Source organism: Martes martes (assembly GCF_963455335.1).
Source record: "Martes martes genome assembly, chromosome: 3".
In the NCBI taxonomy this organism is placed as follows: Eukaryota; Metazoa; Chordata; class Mammalia; order Carnivora; family Mustelidae; genus Martes; species Martes martes.
This window is the reverse complement of record NC_137890.1, coordinates 181624056-181649236: the sequence shown is the minus strand read 5'-3', so window position 1 is coordinate 181649236 and position 25181 is coordinate 181624056. Positions and strand designations below refer to the sequence as shown.

General features: G+C 37.7%; 1 protein-coding gene and 1 pseudogene across 2 annotated transcripts in view; one reads left to right on the top strand and one right to left on the bottom strand.

Annotated features, from left to right (window-relative positions):
- The window catches only part of NBEAL1 (neurobeachin like 1), a 195557-nt gene that overhangs the window by 17782 nt on the left and 152594 nt on the right, over positions 1–25181 (top strand). The window contains exons 3-4 of the mRNA XM_080798670.1: positions 7914–8005; positions 12445–12606. Coding sequence (XP_080654796.1) covers positions 7914–8005; positions 12445–12606 — 254 coding nt within the window. The remainder of the gene's footprint in view (positions 1–7913; positions 8006–12444; positions 12607–25181) is intronic.
- On the bottom strand, positions 21423–22070 carry LOC308339821 (large ribosomal subunit protein eL8-like; annotated as a pseudogene). Its single transcript has one exon. The product of its transcript is annotated as a large ribosomal subunit protein eL8-like (transcript).

Genomic DNA, 25181 nt, shown 5'->3' with positions numbered 1-25181 from the left:
GAGGCCCATGTTATGAAGAACTAACTGAAGCCTTGCCAGCCACCACATGAGTGAGGCTGAAGGTAGTTCTTCCAGCCCAGTCCAGCTTTGCTATGACTGTAGCCCTGCTTGACATCTTCATTATGATGAAGGCTCATGAGAAATTCTGAGCTGGTTTTGAATTCCTCACCCAAAAAACTGATAAAATATTTTTTGTTTAAACTCCTGAATTTATTTAATTTGTTATGCAGAAATAGATTATTAATATACCACCCATTTCAAGAAGACAAGAATAAATGCAAAGAAGGTAGAGTGAGGGAAATTACAAGTTTTTTAGTGTGAAAATTCTCAAATTTATTGTTTTTCAGTTTTTGCAAGAAATACACATATATAAGAAGACTGACATGTATTAAGGAGTATATTTAATTTTAATAAGTCATTATATAACATCTTGGGATGAATGGCACGAACTATATGTATATAATCTTAAGAATGTGGAGGTGAGATTGAGAGTATGTTAATAGCAGTTTCTTTTGCAAGTCTCAGTTATTTCTGATTTTAACAGTCAATAGCTCCCTTTTTAATTCTTTTTCTTTTTTTTAAATTAAATTTTATTTTTTTTCAGTGTTCCAGAATTCATTGTTTATGCACCTCACCCAGTGCTCCATGCAGTACGTGCCCTCCTTAATAGCCACCATCAGGCTCACCCAACCCCCCACCCCCCCTCCCCTCCAAAACCCTCTGTTTGTTTCTCAAGGTCCACAGTCTCTCATGGTTTGTCTCCCCCTCGGATTTCTCCCAACTCACTTCTCTCCTTCTCCCAGTGTCCTCCATATTATTTCTTATGCTCCACAAGTAAGTGAAACCATATAATAATTGGCTCTCTGCTTGACTTACTTCACTCAGCATAATCTCCTCCAGTCCTGTCCATGTTGATACAAAAGTTGGGTATTTATCCTTTCTGATGGAGGCGTAATACTTCATTGTATATATGGATCATATCTTCTTTATCCATTCATCTGTTGAAGGGCATCTTGGTTCTTTCCACAGTTTGGTGACTGTGGCCATTGCTGCTTTGAACATCGGGGTACAGATGGCCCTTCTTTTCACTACATCTGTATCTTTGGGGTAAATACCCAGTAGTGCAATTGCAGGGTCATAGGGTAGCTATATTTTTAATTTCTTAAGGAATGCGCCAACTTGCGTTCCCACCCACATCTTCTCCAGTACTTGTTTACTGTCCTGTTGATTTTGGCCATCTGACTGGTGTAAGGTGGTATCTCTATGTGGTTTTGATTTGAATCTCCCTGATTGCTAATGATGATGAACATTTTTTCATGTGTCTGTTAGCCATTTATATGTCTTCATTGGAGAATTGTCTGTTCATGTCTTCTGCCCATTTTTTGACGTGATTATCTGTTCTGTGTGTGTTGAGTTTGAGGAGTTTTTTTTATAGATCTTGGATGTCAGCCCTTTGTAGTGTCATCTGTGAATATCTTCTCCCATTCCATGGGTTGCCTCTTTGTTTTGTTGACTGTTTCCTTTGCTGTGCAGAAACTTTTGATTTTGATTGAGTCCCAAAAGTTCATTTTTGCTTTTGTTTCCTTTGCCTTTGGGGACATGTCTTGAAAGAAGTTGCTCTGGCTGATGTTGAAGAGATTAACTGTCTATGTTCTCTAGGATTTTGATAGATTCCTGCCTCATGTTGAGTTCTTTCATCTATTTTGAGTTTACCTTTGTGTATGCAGTAAGAGAATGGTCAAGTTTCATTCTTCTTTACATAGCTGTCCAATTTTCCCAACACCATTATTGAAGAGACTGTCTTTTTTCCACTGTGTATTTTTCCTGCTTTGTCGAAGATTATTTGACCATAGAGTTGAGGGTCCATATCGGGCTCTCTACTCTGTTCCACTGGTCTATGTGTCTCTTTTTATGCCAGTACCAGGCTGTTTTGGTGATCACAGCTTTATAGTGAAGCTTGAAATCAGGCAATGTGATGCCCCCCGTTTTGTTTTTCTTTTTCAATATTTCCTTAGCAATTCGGGGTCTCTTCTGGTTCCATACAAATTTTAGGATTGTTCGTTCCAGCTCTTTGAAAAATGCTGGTGGAACTTTGATCGGGATGGCATTGAAAGTATAGATTGCTCTAGACAGTATGGACATTTTAACAATGTTTATTCTTCCCATACATGAACATGGAATGCTCTTCCATCTTTTTCTCTCTTCTTCAGTTTCTTTCATGAGTGTTCTGTAGTTCCTCGAGTACAGATCCTTTACCTCTTTTTTTAAGATTTTATTTTAAGGACTCTCTACCCCCACTGTGGGGCTTGAACTCACAACCCCAAGATCAAGAGTTGCCTATTCTACCAAGTGAGCCACCTAGGCTTCACCTTTTTATTATTTCAATACTTTTTACAGCTGCTTTACTTCTTATGCTGTTGTGCATTTTATTTGTTTATGCCTCTCTTCTATAGAACAGTGAGCACTTTGAGGATAAGATTATAGGTTTTTTGTTTGTTTCTTTAGGTAAAATTGACTTAAGATTACGTTTTAGTTGTCATCATAGCCATAGAGTCTAGTACTATTCTTTTTTTTTTTTTTTAAGATTTTATTTATTTATTTGACAGAGAGAGATCACAAGTAGGCAGAGAGGCAGGCGGGGGGGTTGGGGTGGAATGCAGGCTCCCCACTGAATAGGGACCCTGATGTGGGGCTCCATCCCAGGACCCCGAGATCATGACCTGAGCTGAAGGCAGAGGCTTAACCCACTGAGCCACCCAGGTGCCCCGAGTCTAGTACTGTTCTTGATTTACATGGTTGGTATGTACTTACTAAATGTTTTTTTGAGGTAGCTAGATTCTGTCAAGAAAAACTTGAGGACTGACCTGAAAGATGATTGACCCTTAATAATTGTGTTTCTATTGAGGGGAGATTTATCTTCTTTTGGTAGGAATTAGAAAATATATTATGAATTTAACTGACTTAAATGAACTTTTATAAATGCAGCTCATATGTAAGTTGGGAACTGCCTAGTATTGGTTGAAATACGTCTATGTATTTAAAAGTTTATAGTTTTAAAACTTGAAGGAGTACTACATTCCAAATATTGCATGGAGGAAGTCAGGTGTTCCCCTATTTTTACCTGTAACCTTACCCCTTAAGAACTATGTGAAATTGCTTGGATCTCCTAATTCCATTACCAACTAATGCTTTCCAACAGGGGAGTGGGTGTTAAGAGAAGGTAAAAGCCTTCTGTGCGTTAATGGAATTTAAATAATCACGTTTGGCTAGTGGCTACTGTATTGGACAGTGTTTAAACTTCATCCTGTGGTAATGGGGGCCATTGAAGGTATTTGAACAGGAGGAAAGAAATGATTAGGTTTAAATTAAACAAATCCCATTAGTAACTGTGTATAGGGAGGAGAAACTAAAGCTATAAAGACCAGTAGAGACCTATATAACAGTTCAAATGAAAGATTATTTTAAACAATGGCAGATGATTGAATGAATATTTGAGAGCAGAATCAGTAAAGTTGATTTTGTAGTTATTTCATAAGTGCTTATTTCATTAACACTGAATCATGGCCAACTTGATAGCGGAGTCTGTATCTTAATAATGGTAATGGCATGTTTTAAATAATTGCTAAATGACAGGCATTGTTGATGCCTTACGTGTATTATCTTATTTAGTGCTCTCAACACCCTATGAGGTAGGAAATAATATTATAGATGAAGAACGGATTGTAGAAATCAAGTAACCTGGCCAAAGTCATGCAGATAATAAATGCAAAGAGATTTAAAAAGAAAAGAATACAATTAAAATCATTTGGCAAGGGGGATCATTTATGTTTGTTGCATAGGGTATTCTGTTTTATGGGAGTTTCCTAATTTTGACACATAGTAGGTTATAAAAATATTATTAATAATTAAGCATATACTCTGTGCGAGGAATTATTCTAAGTCCTTGACATGTATTAGATTATTTAATTTTTATAACAGCCCTGTAAGAAAGGTACTATAATTATATTCATTTTTATAGAGGAAAAAACTGATATACAAACATAGCATGACTTGTTCAAGAAAGTGGCAAGGCAGGTATTAGAGTCCCTGTAATTTGGCCCAGTGCTCCTGAGTACATAATACCTTTATGTGTTATGTTAATAGTGTACAATTGGTAAGATAGATCGTACTATGGTGTTTCAGTATACCAAACTCAACCATGAAAGTGACTAAATTTGAGATTTAATTAATATGGTTTCTGGGTTTGTGGAGATCTTTCTTTTTGTGGTTTTTGGCAGTAAAGCGTAGATTCTCTAAGAATTTTATCAGGCTGTGTAGGATGTGGCTGTTTTTTGTGTTAAGTTGTTTATGGCTTTGAGTTTTCTGACCCTGATAACTCTTTTCCTCTTTTTGCTCACTAAAGCTGTGCTCGTATTTCAAAGATAGCATAGTGCAGTAGAAGGAGCACAGATGGATTAATGTATCTTGCATTTTAATTCCAGCACTATCAATTACTAACTGTGTGACTGGACAAGTTACATATTCTAGAACATCCCTTTTCTAACCTACAAAATGGGGAAATGAAACCTCTGGGTAGGTGTAAGGAGTAAATGGAATGATATGTATTTGAAAATGCCTGTTGTAATACTTAGCACATGGCATATGCTCAAAAAACTACAACTGCTTTACTTCTTATTAAATGAAACATTTCCGGATTTAAGTATCATTTCTTTCAGTATAGTTGTTCAACTTCCTAGGAGAACCTTGTACCTGCCAACCACTTGGTAACCCTGACCTTTAGACTTTGAACTAGATACTGTAGAGTTCCTAAATAAACTATGAGGACAAATGCATTAATTCTTTATGCTGTTATGAGACTGTTTTGTGTCTAACTTTTACAGAGAGATAATCTTCTGCTTTATTAAAAATGATAGGGAAAACTCCAGCTATTTGTATTTCTGGATTCCTATTCTGAGTGGATAAATGAATAAATGAATAATGTGCTAGTTGGAAATGAAAATAGCAAGTAATGGAGCCCTTGAGAAAATTTCTCACATGAGAAATCTTTTTCTGAAATATTTCCATTTTATTTCTCAGTGATGATGTAGATAGTGGCAATTTACAATCTGACTTTGGAACAGTATATTAATAGAAAAAAGCAAATACACAAAAGGTCAGCAGTCTCTGTACATTTTGGGAACATTCTTTTAGCAATTCTGATTTGTAGGGTAATGCTTTTATTTTAGGAAATAAATTACTTGAGTTCCCTTCCCAAGTGCAGTGCCTAACCAATAATATTTAATGACTAAGTAAAACTTCTGAGAATTGTTGAAATTGACTGCAGTAAAGAAGAGTTAAGGAGAGGAAGGAAATAAATTCGAGCATCATTTTTAGTGATTTATATTTAAAAAGACATTTCTGAGGAAGCATTTTATTTCAAATAAGCTTTGAGATATAACTTACAGTCTGTGAAATGCACACATTTTAAGTGTGAAATTGCATGTTTTGATACAGGCAAACATTGTGTAACTACTATATAAAAAAATAGAAAATTCCTATCACGTAGGAAAGTTTCCTTTCTGTCCCTTTATAGTCAGTCCTCTGAAAGAGAGCCAGTGATCTAATTTCTGTCACCATAGCCTGCTCTAGAACTTTGTATAAATGAAATCATACAGTGTATACACTTTAATGCCTGGCATTTCTGCTGAGTCATGTTTTTAAAATTTCTGCTTGTCATTGTATCAACTTTTCATTTAGTGTTATTCCTGAATAGTAATCCACTGTATGAGTATACAATACTTTCTTTGTCAGTGAACAGGTTGATGGAATTTTGGATTGTCTCTAGCATTTGCCTATTAAAAATAAATCTTCTATGAGCATTTTTGTACATTTTTGTAGTTCTGTGATTTTCCTTCTCTCATGGAAGGGCCATGTGACATGTCTATGTTTAACGTTAAAAGAAACTGCCAAAGGGCGCCTGGGTGGCTCCGTGGGTTAAGCCTCTGCCTTCAGGCTCAGGTCATGATCTCAGGGTCTTGGAATTGAGCCCTGCATTGGGCTCTCTGCTCAGCAGGGAGCCTGCTTCCCCCCTCTCTCTGCCTTCTTCTCTGCCTACTTGTGATCTCTCTGTCAAATAAATAAATAAAATCTTAAAAAAAAAAAAAAGAAACTGCTAAACTATTTTCTAAGTGATTATACCATTTTATACTCCCACGAGAAGTGTGAGTTCTAGTTGCTCCACATCTTCTCCAATACTTGGAATTACCAGGGTTTTTAGTTTTGGCCATTCTAGTGAGTGTGCAGTAGGTATTGTATTTGATTTTTATTTGCTTTTCTCTGGAGTGCTAATGATTTTGAGCATGCTTTCATATCCTGGTCATTCCTGTATCCCCTTTTGTGAGGTGTCTGCCCTTCGTCCATCTTTAAATTAAGTGGTTGTCCTTTTGGTATTGATTTTTAGGAGTTCTTTATATATTCTTGGTGTAAGTTCTTTGTCAGCTATATGTATTAATATTTTCAACTGGTATATGGCATGCCTTTTCATTTCCTTAATGGTGTCTTTTGGTGGATAGATGCTTTTTAATTTTGATTAAAACTTATTATTTTTTTGGTTTGTGATTTTTTGTGTGCTCCCCAAGAAATCTTTGTCTACCCCAAGGTTGCAAAGGTGTATCTCATAAAAGGTATATTATATCTCCTATATTTTCTTCTAGAAGAGTTTTAATTTTTATGTTTAGTTAATGATCTATATCTGATTTTTATTCATGTATCTTGTATTTCTCACTAATTCATTAAACACATATGTATTGAGCACCTGCTCAGTGCCAGGCACTGTTTAGGCACTTGGTATCCATCAGTTAACGAAAAGAAGTCACTTGGGGCACCTGGGTGGCTCAGTGGGTTAAAGCCTCTGCCTTCGGCTCAGGTAATGATCCCAGGGATCTGGGATCAAGCCTCGAGTCAGGCTCTCTGCTCAGCGGGGAGCCTGCTTCCCCCTCTCCCTGCCTGCCTCTCTGCCTACTTGTGATCTCTCTCTGTCAAATAAATACATAAAATCTTTACCAAAAAAAAAAAAAAAAGAAGTCACTTGTGATAAGCCCTTAGAAAGGCCTTACACTTGTGAAGCCTATATTCTAGGGGAAATGACAGACAGTAAATTAATAACTAAGTAAATGACATGGTATGATAGATGGTGAGAAAGCACCGCGGGGTGGGGAAAAGGATAGAATCAGGTAAAGGTTAGAAAGAAGATTTGCAGTTTTAAGAAAGGGTGGTAAAGTAGGCTTTTCCGAGAATGTTGTTTAAGGAATGACTTGAAGAAGGTGAGAGAGTTAGCCATTCATCTATCTGGGGGAAGAGTCTTCTGGGTAGAGAAAACAGCTACTGAAAGGAGTTAAGGTGGGAGTATGTCTGGCTTGTCTCAGTAACAACCATGAAGCCAGGGTAGTAGAGGGTAATAGTGGATAAGGTCAGAGGGATAGGGGAGGGCAAATTGTTTAGAATCTTGTAGGACATTGTTAAGACCGTAGCTCTTTGTGTGAGTGACATGGGAAGCCATTTGACGGTTCCCTATACTTAATAGACATTTTATTATTTTTATAAAGATTTATAATTTATTTATTTGAGAGCGAGAGAGAGAGATCATGAGTGGCGGGGAGGGACTCAGGAAGAGGTAGAAGCAAATTCCCCGCTGGGCAGGGAACCTGATGTGGGCTTCCATTCCAGGACCCTGAGATCATGACCTGAGCTGAAGGCAGATGCTTAACCTGACAGGCACCCCAGGCACCCCTATACTTAATAGACATTTTAAAATAGCACATACGTTTTCACAAATACAACTTAAGAGATTTCATATTATTGCTTCATATCTGCTTATAGGAATGAAAGCATTTTTTTTCTGATAGATGTACTTAATCTTGGTTTTCTTATTTTAGAAAGATCCAGATTACCTGAAGCTCTGGTTGGACAATTTTGTTTCTAGCTATGAACAGTTCTTAGATGTTGACTTTGAAAAGCTGCCTACCAGGTATGTAGAAACAATTTCTTAACCTTAGATGAGTTTGTTAATTTGAGGCACGAAGACTTCATTGATGACCTGTTAGAAGAATGGCAATTATGTGACATACAAGGTCTTCCTGCATAACCCTGCTTTCATGGCAGACTTTGTTAATTGATTATAGCAGGCTTTCCTGCTAATATGAAACTTGGCTCCTAGAAGTAGAGAGAACTAACTACTAGCAACTGGGTGTCCTGCAGTTCACTTCATTTATAACACTAACTACCTGGGGTTAGTGGCAGATCCCACAGATTAAGGGCAAAGTCCTCAACAAGACTGCCCTCGCTTCAGACACCAGTTGCAAGTCTTGGAAGCCACCCATATCTCTGACCAACTGGATGCAAATTTGAAAGTTTTCATGACTCAGTAATTAGTTCAGTAATTAGACTCACAGAATTCACTGAAAACACTATACTTAAAATTATGGTTTCATTATAGAGTAAGGTCTTAAAAAACATCTTGGAGGAGGTGAAGTATTCAGATTTTTCAAAGCTAGATTTAAAAATCATAAAATGGGGGGGAAATTCAAATTTTGTGGAAAAGTGCAAGTGAAAGTATAAATCTTAGCTCCCATTGCTCTGCCTACTACATTACAGTTCCCAGGACCACTTCCCAGAAAAAGTTTTTACTTTTACTTTTTTCTCAAGCCATCTTGGAGACGTCATAGTTGTTACTCAGGTAAGAGAGGTTAGGTTGGCTGGGGTAAAAAGCTGGAGAAAAAAAGCAGACACTAGACACTTTTAGCCACAAATGGAATCCATTTATAGAGATATAAAGATAGAAGGGGAGAAATGGGTGGTGGTCGATGATGAGAAAGAGTATTTAGAGAATTATAAATCTTCAAGGAAGAAAGTGTTTGCAGTTTGGGGATGGAGGTAGGCAGTAAGAGGGTGGGCCTGTGTGAACTGAGCCTAGAGAATCAGAAGCCAGATCATAAAATGCCATACATGCATTGCTAATGGACTTTCATTTTTTGTGACAGAGGATGCGAGGCTCTACTAAAGAATTTTCTGCATGGAAATGTCATGATGAATTTTGTTTTTTGAAAATCCTTATGGTAACATTAGGAGGTTGAACTGGAAATGTTTGAGACTGAAGGCAAGAAGCACTGTTAAGAGGCAATTTTAATAATTCAGAGAAGAAATCATTAGAGCTTTGGACCAAGGCATTGAACTTAAGATGTGCTTTAATGCTCAGAAAGCACTAGTGCTTCATTATTTATAAATACAGTTTCAGAATTCTTCATTAGGTGATTTGTAGCTGGTTTATAAAAGTTGAAAACTATTAAATCTTGAACTCAAAACAAGATTACATATTATTGGTTTCTACTCATAGAAATATTCTTGTAGTTTGTGCTTAGAAGTGCTTTTATTTTAATAATTTGCAGTTCATTTAAAATCATGAGTAAGGATTTTATGAAGTCAGGATTTGGGCCTTTGAATACTTGGAATATTGAAATGAAGTCTTCTAAAGTTTGTAAGATGCACTTATTATACATATCTCCTTTCTTGGGAGGTCATGTCTAAAAACATTATGTAGACTTACATTGCTACTATATTTAAAATAAGATGAAGAATGCCAGAACATTGCCTTTTCATGATTTAGCTGGTTTATTTAAAATTTTATTTCATACCTGACGGAAAACTAAACCATGAATTTAGATTTTACTAATAGAAAACTTTTAGTTTTTCAAGTGAATATGACATACAAGATGTGTAAAACTAGTCTGTTCACCTTAAAGATAAGAAACTCACAGATAATCCTCATTTAAATTAAACTGACTTGATAGAACTTCCAAGTTAGAGAATTCAAAATGCAAGGCAAAGAATGCTTTTCCCAGAATTTAAAGCCTTGGACTTTAAGCTGGACTTTTTCCCGAGTTAGATGGAGACAATAATGGGCAGCTGTTTAATATAGACATTTATTAGCCAAACAGAGGAGTGAAACAGATTTCTGGGGATTGGGAAATTTCAGCAAAAGATGCTTAGAATTTGGGGGCAGTAAAGTCCTAATGATGGGAAAATGCTTCCAAATTCTTAAATCCTCATTGCATTAGGAATATGGGCAAAACTTTCTCAACTTTATCTATGAGTCATGTTCTTTTTTTTTTTTTTTTTAAAGATTTTATTTATTTATTTGACAGAGACAGAGATCACAAGTAGGCAGAGAGGCAGGCAGAGAGAGAGGAGGAAGCAGGCTCCCTGCTGAGCAGAGAGCCCGATGCGGGGCTCGATCCCAGGACCCTGGAATCATGACCTGAGCCGAAGGCAGAGGCTTTAACCCACTGAGCCACCCAGGCGCCCCTATGAGTCATGTTCTAATCAAAGCCCAATTTTATAATGAGTGTAAGTACAACAATAGATTTCTCTTTTAGGAGCTAATTTTTTTTCTGTCTAGTAAAAAAAATTTTTTAAGATATTATTTATTTATTTGACAGAGAGAGAGAGAGAGAGAGATCACAGGTAGGCAGAGAGGCAGGCAGAGAGGGGGAAGCATGCTCCCCGCTGAGCAGAGAGCCCGATGTGGGGCTCAATCCTAAGACCCTGAGATCAGGACCCGAGCTGAAGGAAGAGGCTTAATCCACTGAGTCACCCAGGTGCCCTTGTCTAGTAAAATTTTTTTTAAATGCAGAAAGAGAATGGGACAATGAAGGAAAAAGGGAAGTAATCCTTTAAGTAACTAGGATTGAATATTGGGAAATCTAATGTTTCTTTCTTTTTGACTTAAGATTTTGGAAAAGTGAGTAGGAATGGTTCAGCTTAGTCTTGAAAATCAGTTATACTTAAATTTAAATATTATTTAGAAGTTACTGTGGATTTTCTCATCACCTCCTTTTAGCTCTTTAGCAGGGGAAAAAATATATCTAAAAATGAGAGTTTTTCTTATACCACCTATAAAAGAGAATGAAGGAATCCAAGTTATAAGTGAAGTGATTCCCAGACTAAAATGAAACATGTATTTTTGTGATGTGGTTATAGAATTCTGCAGCCTTGGTAATGTGCTTTTTGATTTCTGTGTAATTGAAGTCATGTGTTTATTTTATAAAGCACTTTATGTTGTGGGATGATTCTGGAAGACACTTAAAACATTTGTCATATATAATTATATGACTACTAGTAAGGTGCTTCAAATTTTTCTGTCTACACTGAATGAAGCTTTAAACTCAGGGTAAAAATAATAGTAAATCTTCATATTAAGCATTACCTGAAGAAGATACTTTTTAAAGTATGATTGTCATTTAATCATAGGAGCTCTTCATGGTGCTCCTTTGCAATTAGGTATTTTTCTTAATAGAGATAGGAAAATTAGTACTCAGTGACTTTATGAAAAGATTTGTAGGCTTTAGTGATAGTATATTTAAAACATATTACATTTTTATAGTTTTTTACATATTTCATTGTTAAAAATGCACATTGACCTTTTGGTTTCAGAACCCTGTGAAATAGGGCAGATGATATTACAATTTTATAGATTAGGGCACTTCAGAGATTAAGTACTATACTTTATGGTACAGAGGTGGAACTTGGTACAAAGGTCTTCTCACGTAGATTCTAGGGGAATCTCTCTAAGAGAGAGTAGCCAGTCACATCTGGTGTTGGTTTTGTCCTTAAAGAACCAGATGGTCTTTTTTTTTTTTTTTTTAAGATTTTATTTATATTTATTTGACAGAGAGAGAGACAGGAAGAGGGGAAACACAAGCAGGGGGAGTGGGAGAAGGAGAAGCAGGCTTCCTGCAGAGTAGGGAGTCCGATATGGGGCTCAGTCCCAGGATCCTGGGATCGTGACCTGAGCGGAAGGTAGACGCTTAACGACTGAGCCACCCAGGCGCACCCCAGATGGTCTTCTTACCCAGAAACCAGTTGTCATAAAATATATGTTACTTTAAAAAAATTTATTAATGTTCCTGCTTAGGGTTCTCCATTCACCTTTTCCCTTTCCTTTTGCTGGTTAATTTCTCTCTTCTGACCACATGGCTTGGGAATATTGTTTATTTAGTAAAGTAGTTGACAGATATTAACCTAGTTACAGGTGCTCCATTTTTATTTGCTAGTTATTGTTCCTTTTAGAAATGGTATACACATATATTACACACACGTTTTATTTCTAAGTAAAAAGTGAATTAATTCTTAATGTTTTCTTTGAAAATAGCACAATTGAAGATATTGAGTAGGTTCTCTCTCTAACTCTCCCTCTTTTCAGTAAGGCTCTTCTGAAATAAGACTAACTACTGTGTTCTGTTAACCTTCTAAAGGATCACAGTGATCATCTGGTGGTGACTTGCAGAGAAGGCATAGAGCATCTGGAATAAAAGAGTTTCTTTAGGGTTTGAGGTGAAAATGCAATTCCTTTAACATGTCAAAGATTTTAGTTCTGTACTTAATCACCCTTCTTATTTTTCCCCTTTATAGGGTAGATGATGTGCCTCCAGGAATATCTCTCCTTCCTGATAATATTCTGCAGGTTTTAAGGATCCAGCTACTACAGTGTGTTCAGAAAATGGCAGATGGGTTAGAGGAACAGCAACAAGCTTTGTCAATTTTGCTTGTCAAGTTCTTCATTATTCTTTGCAGGTATCTGGTACAAACTAACTAGTTATATGTTTTTAAAAATTACCAAAATAACAATGCATTTGTTGATTATTAATAATGTTTATTGTTCATATGGAGCTTTAAAGATGAGTGCACCATTTTTTTTTAAGAGTTTATTATTTTTATTTGAGAGAAAGGGAGAGAAAGAGAGAAGGAGCACAAGCAGGGGAAGAGCAGAGGGAGCAGGTGAAGCAGGCTCCCTGCTGATGGCAGAGCCTGACTCAGAGCTCCAGCCCAGGACCCTGAGATTGGGACCTCAGCAAAAGGCAGACGTTTAACCAACTGAGCCACCCAGGCACCCCTTGAGTGCACCTTTATGAACGGCTTATGATTTGTTACAGTGCTGGAAAGTTTTTTATTTGTTTATTTAATGTTTTACTTCTTTATTTGAAGTACACTCCGTGCTCAATTTTGGCCTCAAACTCAGGACCCTGAGATCAAGAGTCTCATGCTCCACCGACTGAGCCAGCCAGGCACCCTACTAGAAAGCCTTTTAGATACCATACTAAGTTATAGAGAGACTCAGCCAAAATTTAAAAAAAAAAAAAAAAAATTATTCTAAAGACAGTTACTGAAATTTTTACCTAACCAAGATTTGTTGCACGAGTACTGTGTATTATCATTTGTGAAATGTATTTTTCTAATCTTTCATTTTATAATTTCACCAAAAAAAGTAGAATTATTCTACAGCTTTTATTTCCAGGTTTATAGATGATTAGGTCTGTGGCACTTAAATTTTGATGTGCATAAGTATCAACTGGAAAACTTAATAGGAATACAGAGCTTGAGCCTTACGGAAATTCTGACTCCAAAGAGCTCAGGCATTCTGGTTTTTCATGAATTCCACATTAACCTGCATATGCAAATTTAAGAACTGTTGGGTTAGGGGCGTTTTATTCCTCTTTAAAATCTATCTTCTTTTTGGAAGCCATTTCCTATAATATATGCTATTTGATTTATAAGTATTTTAGAATACTAGACAATCAGGGACTTAAATTACTGTGCATTTATTTACCTTTCACATAATTGCTCATTGTATTTGATTACGGGAATCATGGAAAGATTGAGCAATAGTTGCTAAAATGTTTTCCCCCTAATTTAGGCTCTCCCAGAATTGTAGACATTTTTTTGATTTTGTGCTCTTTATTATCCTTAAAATTCAGAAAAATAATATAAGAATTAAAGGGTTGAGGGAAAGAGGGTTTATTTAGGCAATAAAACATGAGTTGGTCTGTTGATCTGTTATATTTTATCCTGTTAACTACTTAGTACAGTTTTACAGAAATCATAAATCTATAGATAAATAACTGTCTTAAATCCAGTATGTTTAGGGGCTCCTGGGTGGCTCCATTGGTTCCAAGTGTCGGCTTTCGGCTCAGGTCGAAAGCTTTTTAAAAAATTATTATTTATTTATTTATCTTATAAACAGAAAAAGAGAGAGCATAGGTACGTGCATGCAACTGGGGGGAGGTGTAAAGGGGGAGCGAGAGAGAATCCCAAGCAGACTCCACTCAGCACAGAGCCTGGTAGTGGGCTTGATCTCATGACCTTGAGATCACGACCTGAGCTGAAATCAAGAGTTGGAAGCCCAACTAAATGAGCCACCCAGGCTCCCATAGCTCTTGATCATTATAGGCAAACACTGGAATATTCCAACACATCTTTTGGTTGAATTTTTTTTATTAGGAGATAATCTCTGATGATAAATGTAATGTTTATTTTATTTTAAATTTAATGTTTAATAGCTATCAATCACAGAATGTGTTTCTATTTTCAGAGACTTCATTTTTTTAAAAAAATTCTTTTAAAAATTTTTTTTTTTTTTTTTTTTTTAAGATTTTATTTATTTATTTGACAGATCACAAGTAGGCGCAGAGGCAGGCAGAGAGAGAAGGGAGGAAGCAGGCTCCCTGCTGAGCAGAGAGCCCGATGCGGGGCTCGATCCCAGGACCCTGGGATCATGACCTGAGCCGAAGGCAGAGGCTTTAACCCACTGAGCCACCCAGGCGCCCCTCTTTTAAAAATTTTTAATAAGTTTTATGTTGTATAGCAGTTTAGTTTTATATAAAAATTTGGAAAAAGTATAGAGTTTCTGTATGCTCTTTCTCCTTCCTCTATAGTTCCCCTATTATTAAGATCTTACATTAGGTTGATACCTTTGTTACAATTGATGAATAGGTATTGATACATCATTAAAGTCTGTAGAGTACATTAGAGTTTACTGTGTTGTACAGTTCTATGAGTTTTGACAAATGTGTACTGTCATGTATCCACCATTATAGTATCTTACAGAATAATTTCATCACCCTAAAAATGCCCCATGCTCCATCTATTCATTTCTCTCCTGTCATGCCCAACATTTGACAACCGCTGATTATTTTTTTTTATTATACCTGTAGTGTTGCTTTTCCCAGAATGTTTCATATAGTGTGTATCATTTTCAGACTGACTGCTTTCACTTAGGAAGTAGATTTAAGGTTCTTCCATGTCTTTATTATTTTTTTTTAATTTGCTTTTCTTTTTTTTATTTGAATTTGCTTTTCTTTTTTCTTTTTTAATTAACATATAATGTATTATTAGCCCCAGGGGTACAGGTCTTTGAATCATCAGGCTTACACAATTCACAGCACTCGCCGTAGCACATACCCTCCCCAATGTCCATAACCCAGCCACCCTCTCCATACTCCCCTACCCACAGCAACCCTCAGTTTGTTTTGTGAGATCAAGAGTCTCTTATGATTTGTCTTCCTCCCAATCCCATCTTGTTTCATTTTTTCCTTCCCCACCCCCCAAACCCCCCATGTTGCCTCTCAAATTCCTCATATCAGAGAGATCATATGATAATTGTCTTTCTCTGATTGACTTATTTTTGCTCAGCATAAAATTCCATCCATGTCGTTGCAAATGGCAAGATTTCATTTCTTTTGATGGCTGCATAGTATTCCATTGTATATATATACCACCTCTTCTTTATCCATTCATCTGTTGATGGACATCTAGGTTCTTTCCATAGTTTGGCTATTGTGGACATTGCTGCTATAAACATTCGGGTGCATGTGCCCCTTCGGATCTCTACATTTGTACCTTTAGGGTAAATACCCAGTAGTGCGATTGCTGGGTCATGGGGTAGCTCTATTTTCAACTTTTTGAGGAGCCTCCACGCTGTTTTCCAGAGTGGTTGCACCAGCTTGCATTCCCACCAATAGTGTAGGAGGGTTCCCCTTTCTCCCCATCCTTGCCAGCACCTGTCATTCCCTGACTTGTTAATTTTAGCCATTCTGACTGGTGTGAGGTGGTATCTTATTGTGGTTTTGATTTGTATTTCCCTGATGCTAAGTGATGTGGAGCACTTTTTCATGTGTCTGTTGGCCATCTCGATGTCTTCTTTGAAGAAAAGTCTGTTCATGTCCTCTGCCCATTTCTTGATTGGATTATTTGTTCTTTGGGTGTTGAGTTTGATAAGTTCTTTATACATTTTGGATACTAGCCCTTTATCTGATAGTGGTTTGTGAATATCTTCTCCCATTCTGCCAGTTGTCTTTTGGTTTTGTTGACTGTTTCCTTTGCTGTGCAAAAGCTTTTGATCTTGATGAAGTCCCAAGAGTTCATTTTTGCCCTTGCTTCTGTTGCCTTTGGCGATGTTCCTAGGAAGAAGTTGCTGCGGCTGAGGTCGAAGAGGTTGCTGCCTTTGTTCTCCTCAAGGATTTTGATGGATTTCTTTCTCACATTGAGGTCCTTCATCCATTTTGAGTCTATTTTCATGTGTGGTGTAAGGAAATGGTCCAATTTCATTTTTCTGCATGTGGCTGTCCAATTTTCCCAACACCGTTTGTTGAAGAGACTGTCTTTTTTCTATTGGGCATTCTTACCTGCTTTGTCAAAGATTAGTTGACCATAGAGTTGAGGGTCCGTTTGTGGGTTCTCTGTTCTGTTCCATTGATCTATGTCTATTTTGGTGCCAGTACCAGACTGTCTTGATGATGATAGCTTTGTAATAGAGCTTGAAGTCTGGAATTGTGATGGCACCAACTTTGGCTTTCTTTTTTAACATTGTTAGGGCTATTTGGGGTCTTTTAAAGTTCCTGGTATTTTGATAGAGATTGCATTAAATGTATAGATTGCTCTAGGCAGCATAGACATTTGCACAATATTTATTCTTCCAATCCATAAGCATGGAACATTTTTCCATTTCTTTGTGTCTTCCTCAGTTTCTTTCATGAGTATTTTATAGTTTTCTCAGGACAGATTCTTTTCCTCTTTGGTTAGGTTTATTCCTAGGTATCTTATGGTTTTGGGTGCAATTGTAAATGGGATTGATTCCTTAATTTCTCTTTCTTCTGTCTTGTTGGTGTATAGAAATACAGCTGATTTCTGTGCATTGATTTTATATCCTGATACTTTACTGAATTCCTGTACAAGTTCTAGCAGATTTGGAGTGGAGTCTTGGCTTTTCCACATAAAGTATCATATCATCTGCCAAGAGTGTTAGTTTGACTTCTTCTTCGCCGATTTGGATGCCCTTAATTGCTTTTTGTTGTTTGATTGCTGAGGCTAGGACTTCTAGTACTATGTTATATAGCAGCGGTGATAATGGACATCCCCGCCATGTTCCTGGCCTTAGCAGAAAAGCTCTCAGTTTTTCTCCATTGAGGATGATATTTGTGGTGGGTTTTTCATAGATGACTTTGATGATATTGAGGTGTGTACCCATTATCCCTACACTTTGAGGAGTTTTGATCTAGAAAGGATGCTGTACTGTGTCGAATGGTTTTTCAGCATTTATTGAGAGTATCATATGGTTCTTGTCCTTTCTTTTATTTATTTATTTATTTTATTTTTTAAAGATTTTATATATTTACTTGGCAGACAGAGATCACAAGTAGGCAGAGAGGCAGGCAGAGAGAGAGGAAGGGAAGCAGGCTCCCCGCTGAGCAGAGAGCCTGATGTGGGGCTCGATCCCAGGACCTTGGGATCATGACCTGAGCCGAAGGCAGAGGCTTTAACCCACTGAGCCACCTAGGCGCCCCTGTTCTTTCTTTTATTAATGTATTGTATCACATTGATTGATTTGCAATGTTGAACGAACCTTGCAGCCCAGGAATAAATCCCACTTGGTCATGATGAATAATTCTCTTAATGTACTGTTGGATCCTATTGGCTAGTATTTTGGTGAGAATTTTTGCATCTGTGTTCATCAAGAATATTGGTCTGTAATTCTCTTTTTTGATGGGGTGTTTGTCTGGTTTTGGGATCAAGGTTATGCTGACCTCATAAAATAAGTTTGGAAGTTTTCCTTCCATTTCTACTTTTTGGAGCACTTTTAGAAGAATAGGAATTAATTCTTCTTTAAATGTTTGGTAGAATTCCCCTGGGAAGCCTTCTGGCCCTGGGCTCTTGTTTGTTGGGAGATTTTTGATGACTGCTTCAATCTCCTTACTGGTTATGGGTCTGTTCAGGTTATCTATTTCTTCCTGGTTCAGTTGTGGTAGTTTATATGTCTCTAGAAATGCATCCATTTTTTCCAGATTGTCAAATTTGCTGGCGTATAGTTGCTTATAATATGTTCTTATAATTGATTGTATTTCTTTGGTGTTGGTTGTGATCTCTCCTCTTTCATTCATGATTTTATTTATATGGGTCCTTTCTCTTTTCTTTTTGATAAGTTTGGCCAGGGGTCTATCAAACTTATTAATTCTTTCAAAGAACCAGCTTCTAGTTCGTTGATTTGTTCTTTTTTTTGTTTGTTTGTTTCTATTTCATTAATTTCTGCTCTGATCTTTATTATTTCTCTTCTCCTGCTGGGTTTAGGTTTCCTTTGCTGTTCTTTCTCCAGCTCCTTTAGGTGTAGGGTTAGGTTGTGTATTTGAGACCTTTCTTGTTCTTGAGAAAGGCTTGTATTGCTATATATTTTCCTCTCAGGACTGCCTTTGCTGTGTCCCACAGATTTTGAACCATTGTGTTTTCATTACCATTTGTTTCCATGAATTTTTTCAATTCCTTTTTAAATTTCCTCGTTGACCCATTCATTCTTTTGAAGGATGCTCTTTAGCCTCCGTGTATTTGGGTTCTTTCCAAATTTCCTCTTGTGATTGAGTTCTAGCTTCAGAGCATTGTGGTCTGAAAATATGCAGGGAATGATCCCAATCTTTTGGTACTGGTTGAGACCTGATTTGTGACCCAGGATGTGATCTGTTCTGGAGAATGTCCCATGGGCACTAGAGAAGAATGTCTATTCTGTTGTTTTGGATGGAATGTTCTGAATATATCTGTGATGTCCATCTGGTCCAGTGTGCCATTTAAGGCCTTTATTTCCTTGTTGATCTTTTGCTTGCTTGATCTATCCATTTCAGTGAGGGGAGTGTTAAAGTCCCCTGTTATTGTATTATTGTTGATGTATTTCTTTGATTTTGTTATTAATTGGTTTATATAGTTGGTTGCTCCCATGTTAGGGGCATAGATATTTAAAATTGTTAGATCTTTTGTTGGCCAGACCCTTTGAGTATGATATAGTGTCCTTTCTCATCTCTTATTATAGTCTTTGGCCGAAAATCTAATCAATCTGATATAATGATTGCCACCCAGCTTTCTTTTGATGTCCATTGGCATGGTAAATTGTTTTCCACCCCCTCACTTTAAATCTGGAAGTGTCTTTGGGTCTAAAATGAGTTTCTTGTAGGCAGCATATTGATGGGTTTTGTTTTTTTAACCCATTCTGATACCCTGTATCTTTCGATTGTGGCATTTAGCCCATTTACATCCAGGGTAACTACTGGAAAGATATGAATTTAGTGCCATTGTATTGCTTGTAAGGTGACTGTTACTGTATATTGTCTCTGTTCCTTTCTGAGACCAGAAAGGTAGGCTCTCTCTTTGTTTAGAGGACTGCTTTCACTATTAACTGTAGGGCTGGTTTGGTGTTTACAAATTCTTTTAGTTTTTGTTGTCCTGCAAGCTTTTTATCTCTCCTTCTATTTTCAGTGATAGTCTAGCTGAATATAGTATTCTTGGTTGCATGTTCTTCTCATTTTGTGCTCTGAATATATTACCCCACTTCTTTCTGGCCTGCCAGATCTCTGTGGATAAGTCTGCTGCCAATCTAATATTTTTACCATTGTATGTTACAGACTTCTTTTCCCGGGCTGCTTTCAGGATTTTCTCTTTGTCACTAAGACTTGTAAGTTTTACTATTAGATGATAGGGTGTGGATCTGTTTTTACTGATTTTGAGGGCATTCTCTGTGCCTCCTGCATTTTGATGCTTGTTCCCTTTGCCATGTTAGGGAAATTCTCCACTATAATTTGCTCCAATATACTTTCTGTCCCCCTCTCTCTTTCTTCTTCTTCTGGAATCCCAATTCTTCTAATATTGTTTCATCTTATGGTATCACTTATCTTTCAAATTCTCCCCTCATGGTCCAGTAGTTGTTTGTCTCTTTTGCTCAGTTTCTTTATTCTCCATCATTTGGTCTTCTATATCACTAATTCTCTCTTCTGCCTCATTTATCCTAGCAATAAGAGCCTCCATTTTTTTTTCTTTAAAGATCTTATGTAATTTTTTTGACAAGAGATCACAAGGAGGCAGAGAGGGAGGCAGAGAGAGTGGAAGGTAAGCAGGCTTCCTGCTGAGCAGAGAGCCCGATGTGGGACTTGATCCCAGGACCCTGGGAACACAACCTGAGCCTCAGGCAGAGGCTTTAACCCACTGAGGCACCCAGATGCCCCAAGAGCCTCCATTTTTTTTTTTAAAGATTTATTTATTTATTTGACAGACAAAGATCACAAGCAGGCAGAGAAACAGGCAAAGAGAGGAGGAAGCAGGCTTCCCGCTGAGTGGAGAGCCCGATGCGGGACTCAATCCCAGGACCTTGGGACCGTGACCTCAGCCGAAGGCAGAGGCTTTAACCCACTGAGCCACCCAGGTGCCCCGAGCCTCCAATTTTTATTGCACCTCATTTATAGCTTTTTAAATTTCAGCTTGGTTATATTTTAGTTTTTTTATTTCTGCAGGTTGCTTCCAGTTTTTGGCAGTTATCAGTATGGCTGCTGTAAACATTTGTGTAGATTTTTCCATGGGCATTAGTTTTCAACTTGTTTGTGTAAATACTTTCATTCTGTCAGCACCTCCTCCCTTTCCCTGAGGCAGCACAATCTGGTTTATTCTCCCAGTTATTTTCCTTGGAGCCTATGAGGGGGGTCTTCATGCCCTGTTGCTACTTCTTTGGGGAATGTGGGTATAAACCCACGGTTGGGGGCCTCTCTGCTCACCCTCCCACCCATCCAGTATCTTAGATTCCTGCACTCTAGCACAGCCTCTTTCTGCTCTTCTTTCATCTTTAGCGGAAAAGCCAAGTCATTTGTGATGTCTTTTACCTGTCTTACCTGTGCCCATACTCCAGCTTATATTTAAGTCCTTGTCATGCCCCCCCGCAGCTTCCCCTCTGTCAAGTCATGTATTTTGCATGGAAAAGTGACTTGGGGAAAGATGGGAAGGACAAAAAATAAATTTCTACTGGTCCTTAGGTGTGTGAAATGTTTATGCAGAGAAAAAAAATATAGAAAAATAATCCTCTTATGAACATGAATGTATAGATATGTCTGGTGAAGGTGAATTCACTTCAGTTCTTTGGGGTGCATATCCAAAAGTAGACGTGCTGGGTCATATGCTAACTGGAATCTTAAATTTTTGAGGAATTGCCGTACTGTTTTTCATAGCAGTGTCTGCAACCTGTTACATTCCCATTGGCAGTGCTCAGATTTTCTTTTTTTTTTTTTTTAAAGAGAAAATTCAGCAGTGTCCATTCAGCTCAGTTTGGTGGCCAGTTCTTTAGCCTTTGCCTTTTCTAGCGTGGTGATGCGAGCCACAGACTTCAGGCCCAGGATGTTGCCTCCCCAGTGGCAGCAGATCTCATCATATCTGTCATTGTAATTGGTCCTGATGGCTTCCACCAGATTTGCCAGGGCTCTTTTGTCTTCCGAGTTGATCTGTGTGAAGGCAAAAGTGGTGCAGGTCTTTCTGTGGACCAGACACCCCAGCCTCGCCTTCCCCTTGGTAATGCATTAGGGAGCCCTCATATTATGACACACAGCAGGCAGGAAAACCACTAGCTCAGTGGGATCCATAGCATGTGCAGTCACTACCAGCTGAGCATTCTTGTTTTCCACCAGGGTGGTGACAGTGTTAACCGTGGCTTGGAGGACAGGCTGCCCCTTAGTGGGGACAACCCCTTTGCCCACAGCTTTCTTCTCAGGCAGGGCCAACATTCTCTGCTTCTTCTGCTGCTTTGTCTCTGGTCTGTGCTTGTGGGCCAGCTTAAGCAGTTGAGTTGCTGTCTGGTGGTCCAAGGCCTAGGTGAACTGGTTAATCGCAGGAGGCACTTTTAAACGTTTATAGAGAATAGTCCTTTGTTGCTGCAGCCAGATGTAGCGGGGCCATCCTTGCCAACACATGTTGTTTTCTGTTTGGGTTTTTTAACTTTTGTTTTTGTTTTTGTTTTTTTGGAGGGGGAGGGGCAAAGGGAGAGGAGGAAAGAGAATCTTAAGCAGGGTCCATGCCCAGTTTGGAGCCTGACGTGGGGCTTGATCTCAGGTCCTGAGCCAAAATCAAGAGTCGGGCACTTAACCACCTAAGCCTTCCAGGTACCCTGGGGCTTTTTTGTTTTTGTTTTTTTATAGTATCATCCTAATGGGTGTGAGAGGGCACCTCATTATAATTTTGAGTTACATTTCTCTAGTGATTTTTGATGTTGAGCATCTTTTCATGTGCTTATTGGCCATTCATATAGTAGTTCTTTGGAGAATTGTCTATTCAAGTCTTTTGCCATTTTTGAATTGGGTTGATTTTTTGAATATTGAGATTTAGGAACTCTATATATTCTGAATATTAATCCCTTGTCAGATACATGATTTGCAAGTATTTTCTCCCATTTTGTGAGTTGCCTTTTTGCTCTATTGATAGTGTCTTTTGATGCATAAGTTTTAAATTTTCATGAAATCCAATTTGTCTGTTTTTACTTTTGTTACCTATACCTCTGGTATCATATCTAAGAAATCAAATCTACTGTCATGAAGCTCTTGTACTTTATTTTGTTCTAAGAATTTTGTTGTTTTAGGTCTTACATTTAGTTTCTTGATCCATTTGAGTTAGTATTTGTATATGGTGTCAAGTAGGGTTCCAGTTTCATTCTTTTGCTTGTGGATATCCAGTTTTCCCAACATCACTTTTTTGGGAAAAGACTTTCCTTTCCCCATAGGATTACATCAGGATCCTTGTCAAAAGCATACATGTGAGGATTTATTTCAGGGCTATTTTATTCCATTTGTCTTTATGCCTTTCTTTATGCCGCTGTCACTGTTTGATTATTTATGCTTTGTACTAAGAAAAAAAATCAAAAAGTGTGAGTCTTCCAGTTTGGTCTTCTTTATCAAAATTGATTTTGCTATATGGGGTCCTTTGGGATTCCATATGGATTTTTAGGAAGAGTTTTTCTGTTTCTGCAAAAAACATTAGGATTTTGATAAGGATTGCATTGAATCTGTAGATTGCTTTGGGTAGTTTTGATATTTTAATGGTAAGATGTCCTCTGCTCTGTGAACATGGCATTTGTTTATCTCTTTTAAAGTAATCTTGCAGCAATTTTTTTTGTTGTCATTTTACAAGTCTTTCTCTTCCTTGGTTAAATTAATTCCTAAGTATTTTATTCTTAATGCTATTGTAAATGAAACTGTCTTCATGATAATACTTTCTCATTATTTATTGTTTATGTATTAGAAAGCAGTTGATTTTTATGGGTGATTTTTTATCCTAATATTTTGCTGAATTCATTTATTAATTCTTATGGTTTGTGTTTAATCTTTAGCATTTTCTTCATATAAGATTATATCAGATGAAAACAGATAAATTTTACCTCCTCTTTTCTAATTTATGTGCTTTTTCTTGCCTAATAGCTTTGGTTGGAACTCAGTACTATGTTGAATAGAGGCAGTAAAAGTGACCATCTTTGCCTCATACCTGTTCTTAGAGGAAGAGCTTTCAGTCTTTCGCCGTAGAGTATGATGTCTGCTGTAGAATTTTTATGTATGGCTTTTTATTATGTTGAGGTACTTCATCCATGACCCTTTAAGTTCCCTTAAAGTTACTTTAGCCAAAGAGCAAGGGGCTCCCAACAGTGGGACAAGGTGCACTAACAGTGGCTGCCCATCTCTTTGTCTACATCTCTGTGATCAGAAGCAGCAGTCAGTGATCAGAGCACAAATCCCTCATATTTGAAGGACAAGGTCCTTTTCCCACCCTGGTTCCTTTAACTTGTTAGCAGGAGATTCTGGGAAGATGTGCAGAGCTGCCTACCACATGAATGGTTGTTACTGTGCTAATAATAGCTCAAATTTACCAAAATTAATGAATATTGACTGCAGTTTACTGTCCCATATCTTCCCCTGGAAGTTGCCAGCATTCAGCAGACTTCAGAGTTCAGAATAAGTTATATCTAGCACAGTTGTTTTCTAGGTGTGGAGACAGATTCCTGGTGCTTCCTTTTCTGCCATCTTCCGAGAATCCTCCATAGGGTCTTTGAATTTTACCTCTCCTTTACTTTTTCTTTTCCCAAAGAAGTCATGCCAGTCTTTTTTTTTTTTTTTAAAGATTTTTAAGATTTTAAGATTTAAGATTTTTTAAGATTTTATTTATTTATTTGCGAGAGAATGAGTGAGAGAGTGCGTGAGAGAGGAGAAGGTCAGAGGGAGAAGCAGACTCCCCAAGGAGCTGGGAGCCCGATGCGAACTTGATCCTGGAAGTCTGGGATCATGACCTGAGCAGAAGGCAGTCGCTCAACCAACTGAGCCACCCAGGCGCCCCTGCCAGTCTGACTTTTTATATTAAGAACTGTTAATCCTTTTTTTAAAAAAAACTAGTCAACTTTATTCATTTACTTTTTACATATTTAAAAAAAATTTTTTAAATTAACATATAGGGGTGCCTGGGTGGCTCATTCGGTTAAGCGGCTGCCTTCAGCTTGGGTCGTGATCCCAGAGTCCTGGGATCAAGCCCCACATCGGGCTCCCTGCTCAGCGGGGAGTCTGCTTCTCCCTCTTCTTCTTCTGGTGGCTCTGCCTACTTGAGGTCACTCTCTATCTCTCTGTCAAATAAATAAATAGAATCTTAAAAAAAATTAACATATAATGTATTATTTGTTTCAGGGGTACAGGTCTATTATTTCTGTTGTTTTTTGGGTTCTTTTAACATCTTTTGTATTTTATTTTATTTTTTAATTTAAATTCAGTTAATACATAGTGTATTATTAGTTTCAGGGGTAGAGTTCAGTGATTCATCAGTCTTACATAACACCCAGTGCTCATTACATCATGTACCCTCCTTTAATGACCATCACCCAGTTACCCCGTCCCCCACCCATCCCTTCCATCAACCTCAGTTTGTTTCTTCTGATTAAGAGTCTCTTAAGGTTTGTCTCCCTCACTGATTTCATCTTGTTTTTCCCCTCCCTTCCCCTATGATCCTCTGTTTCGTTTCTTAAACTACACATATGAGTGAGATCATATGTTAAT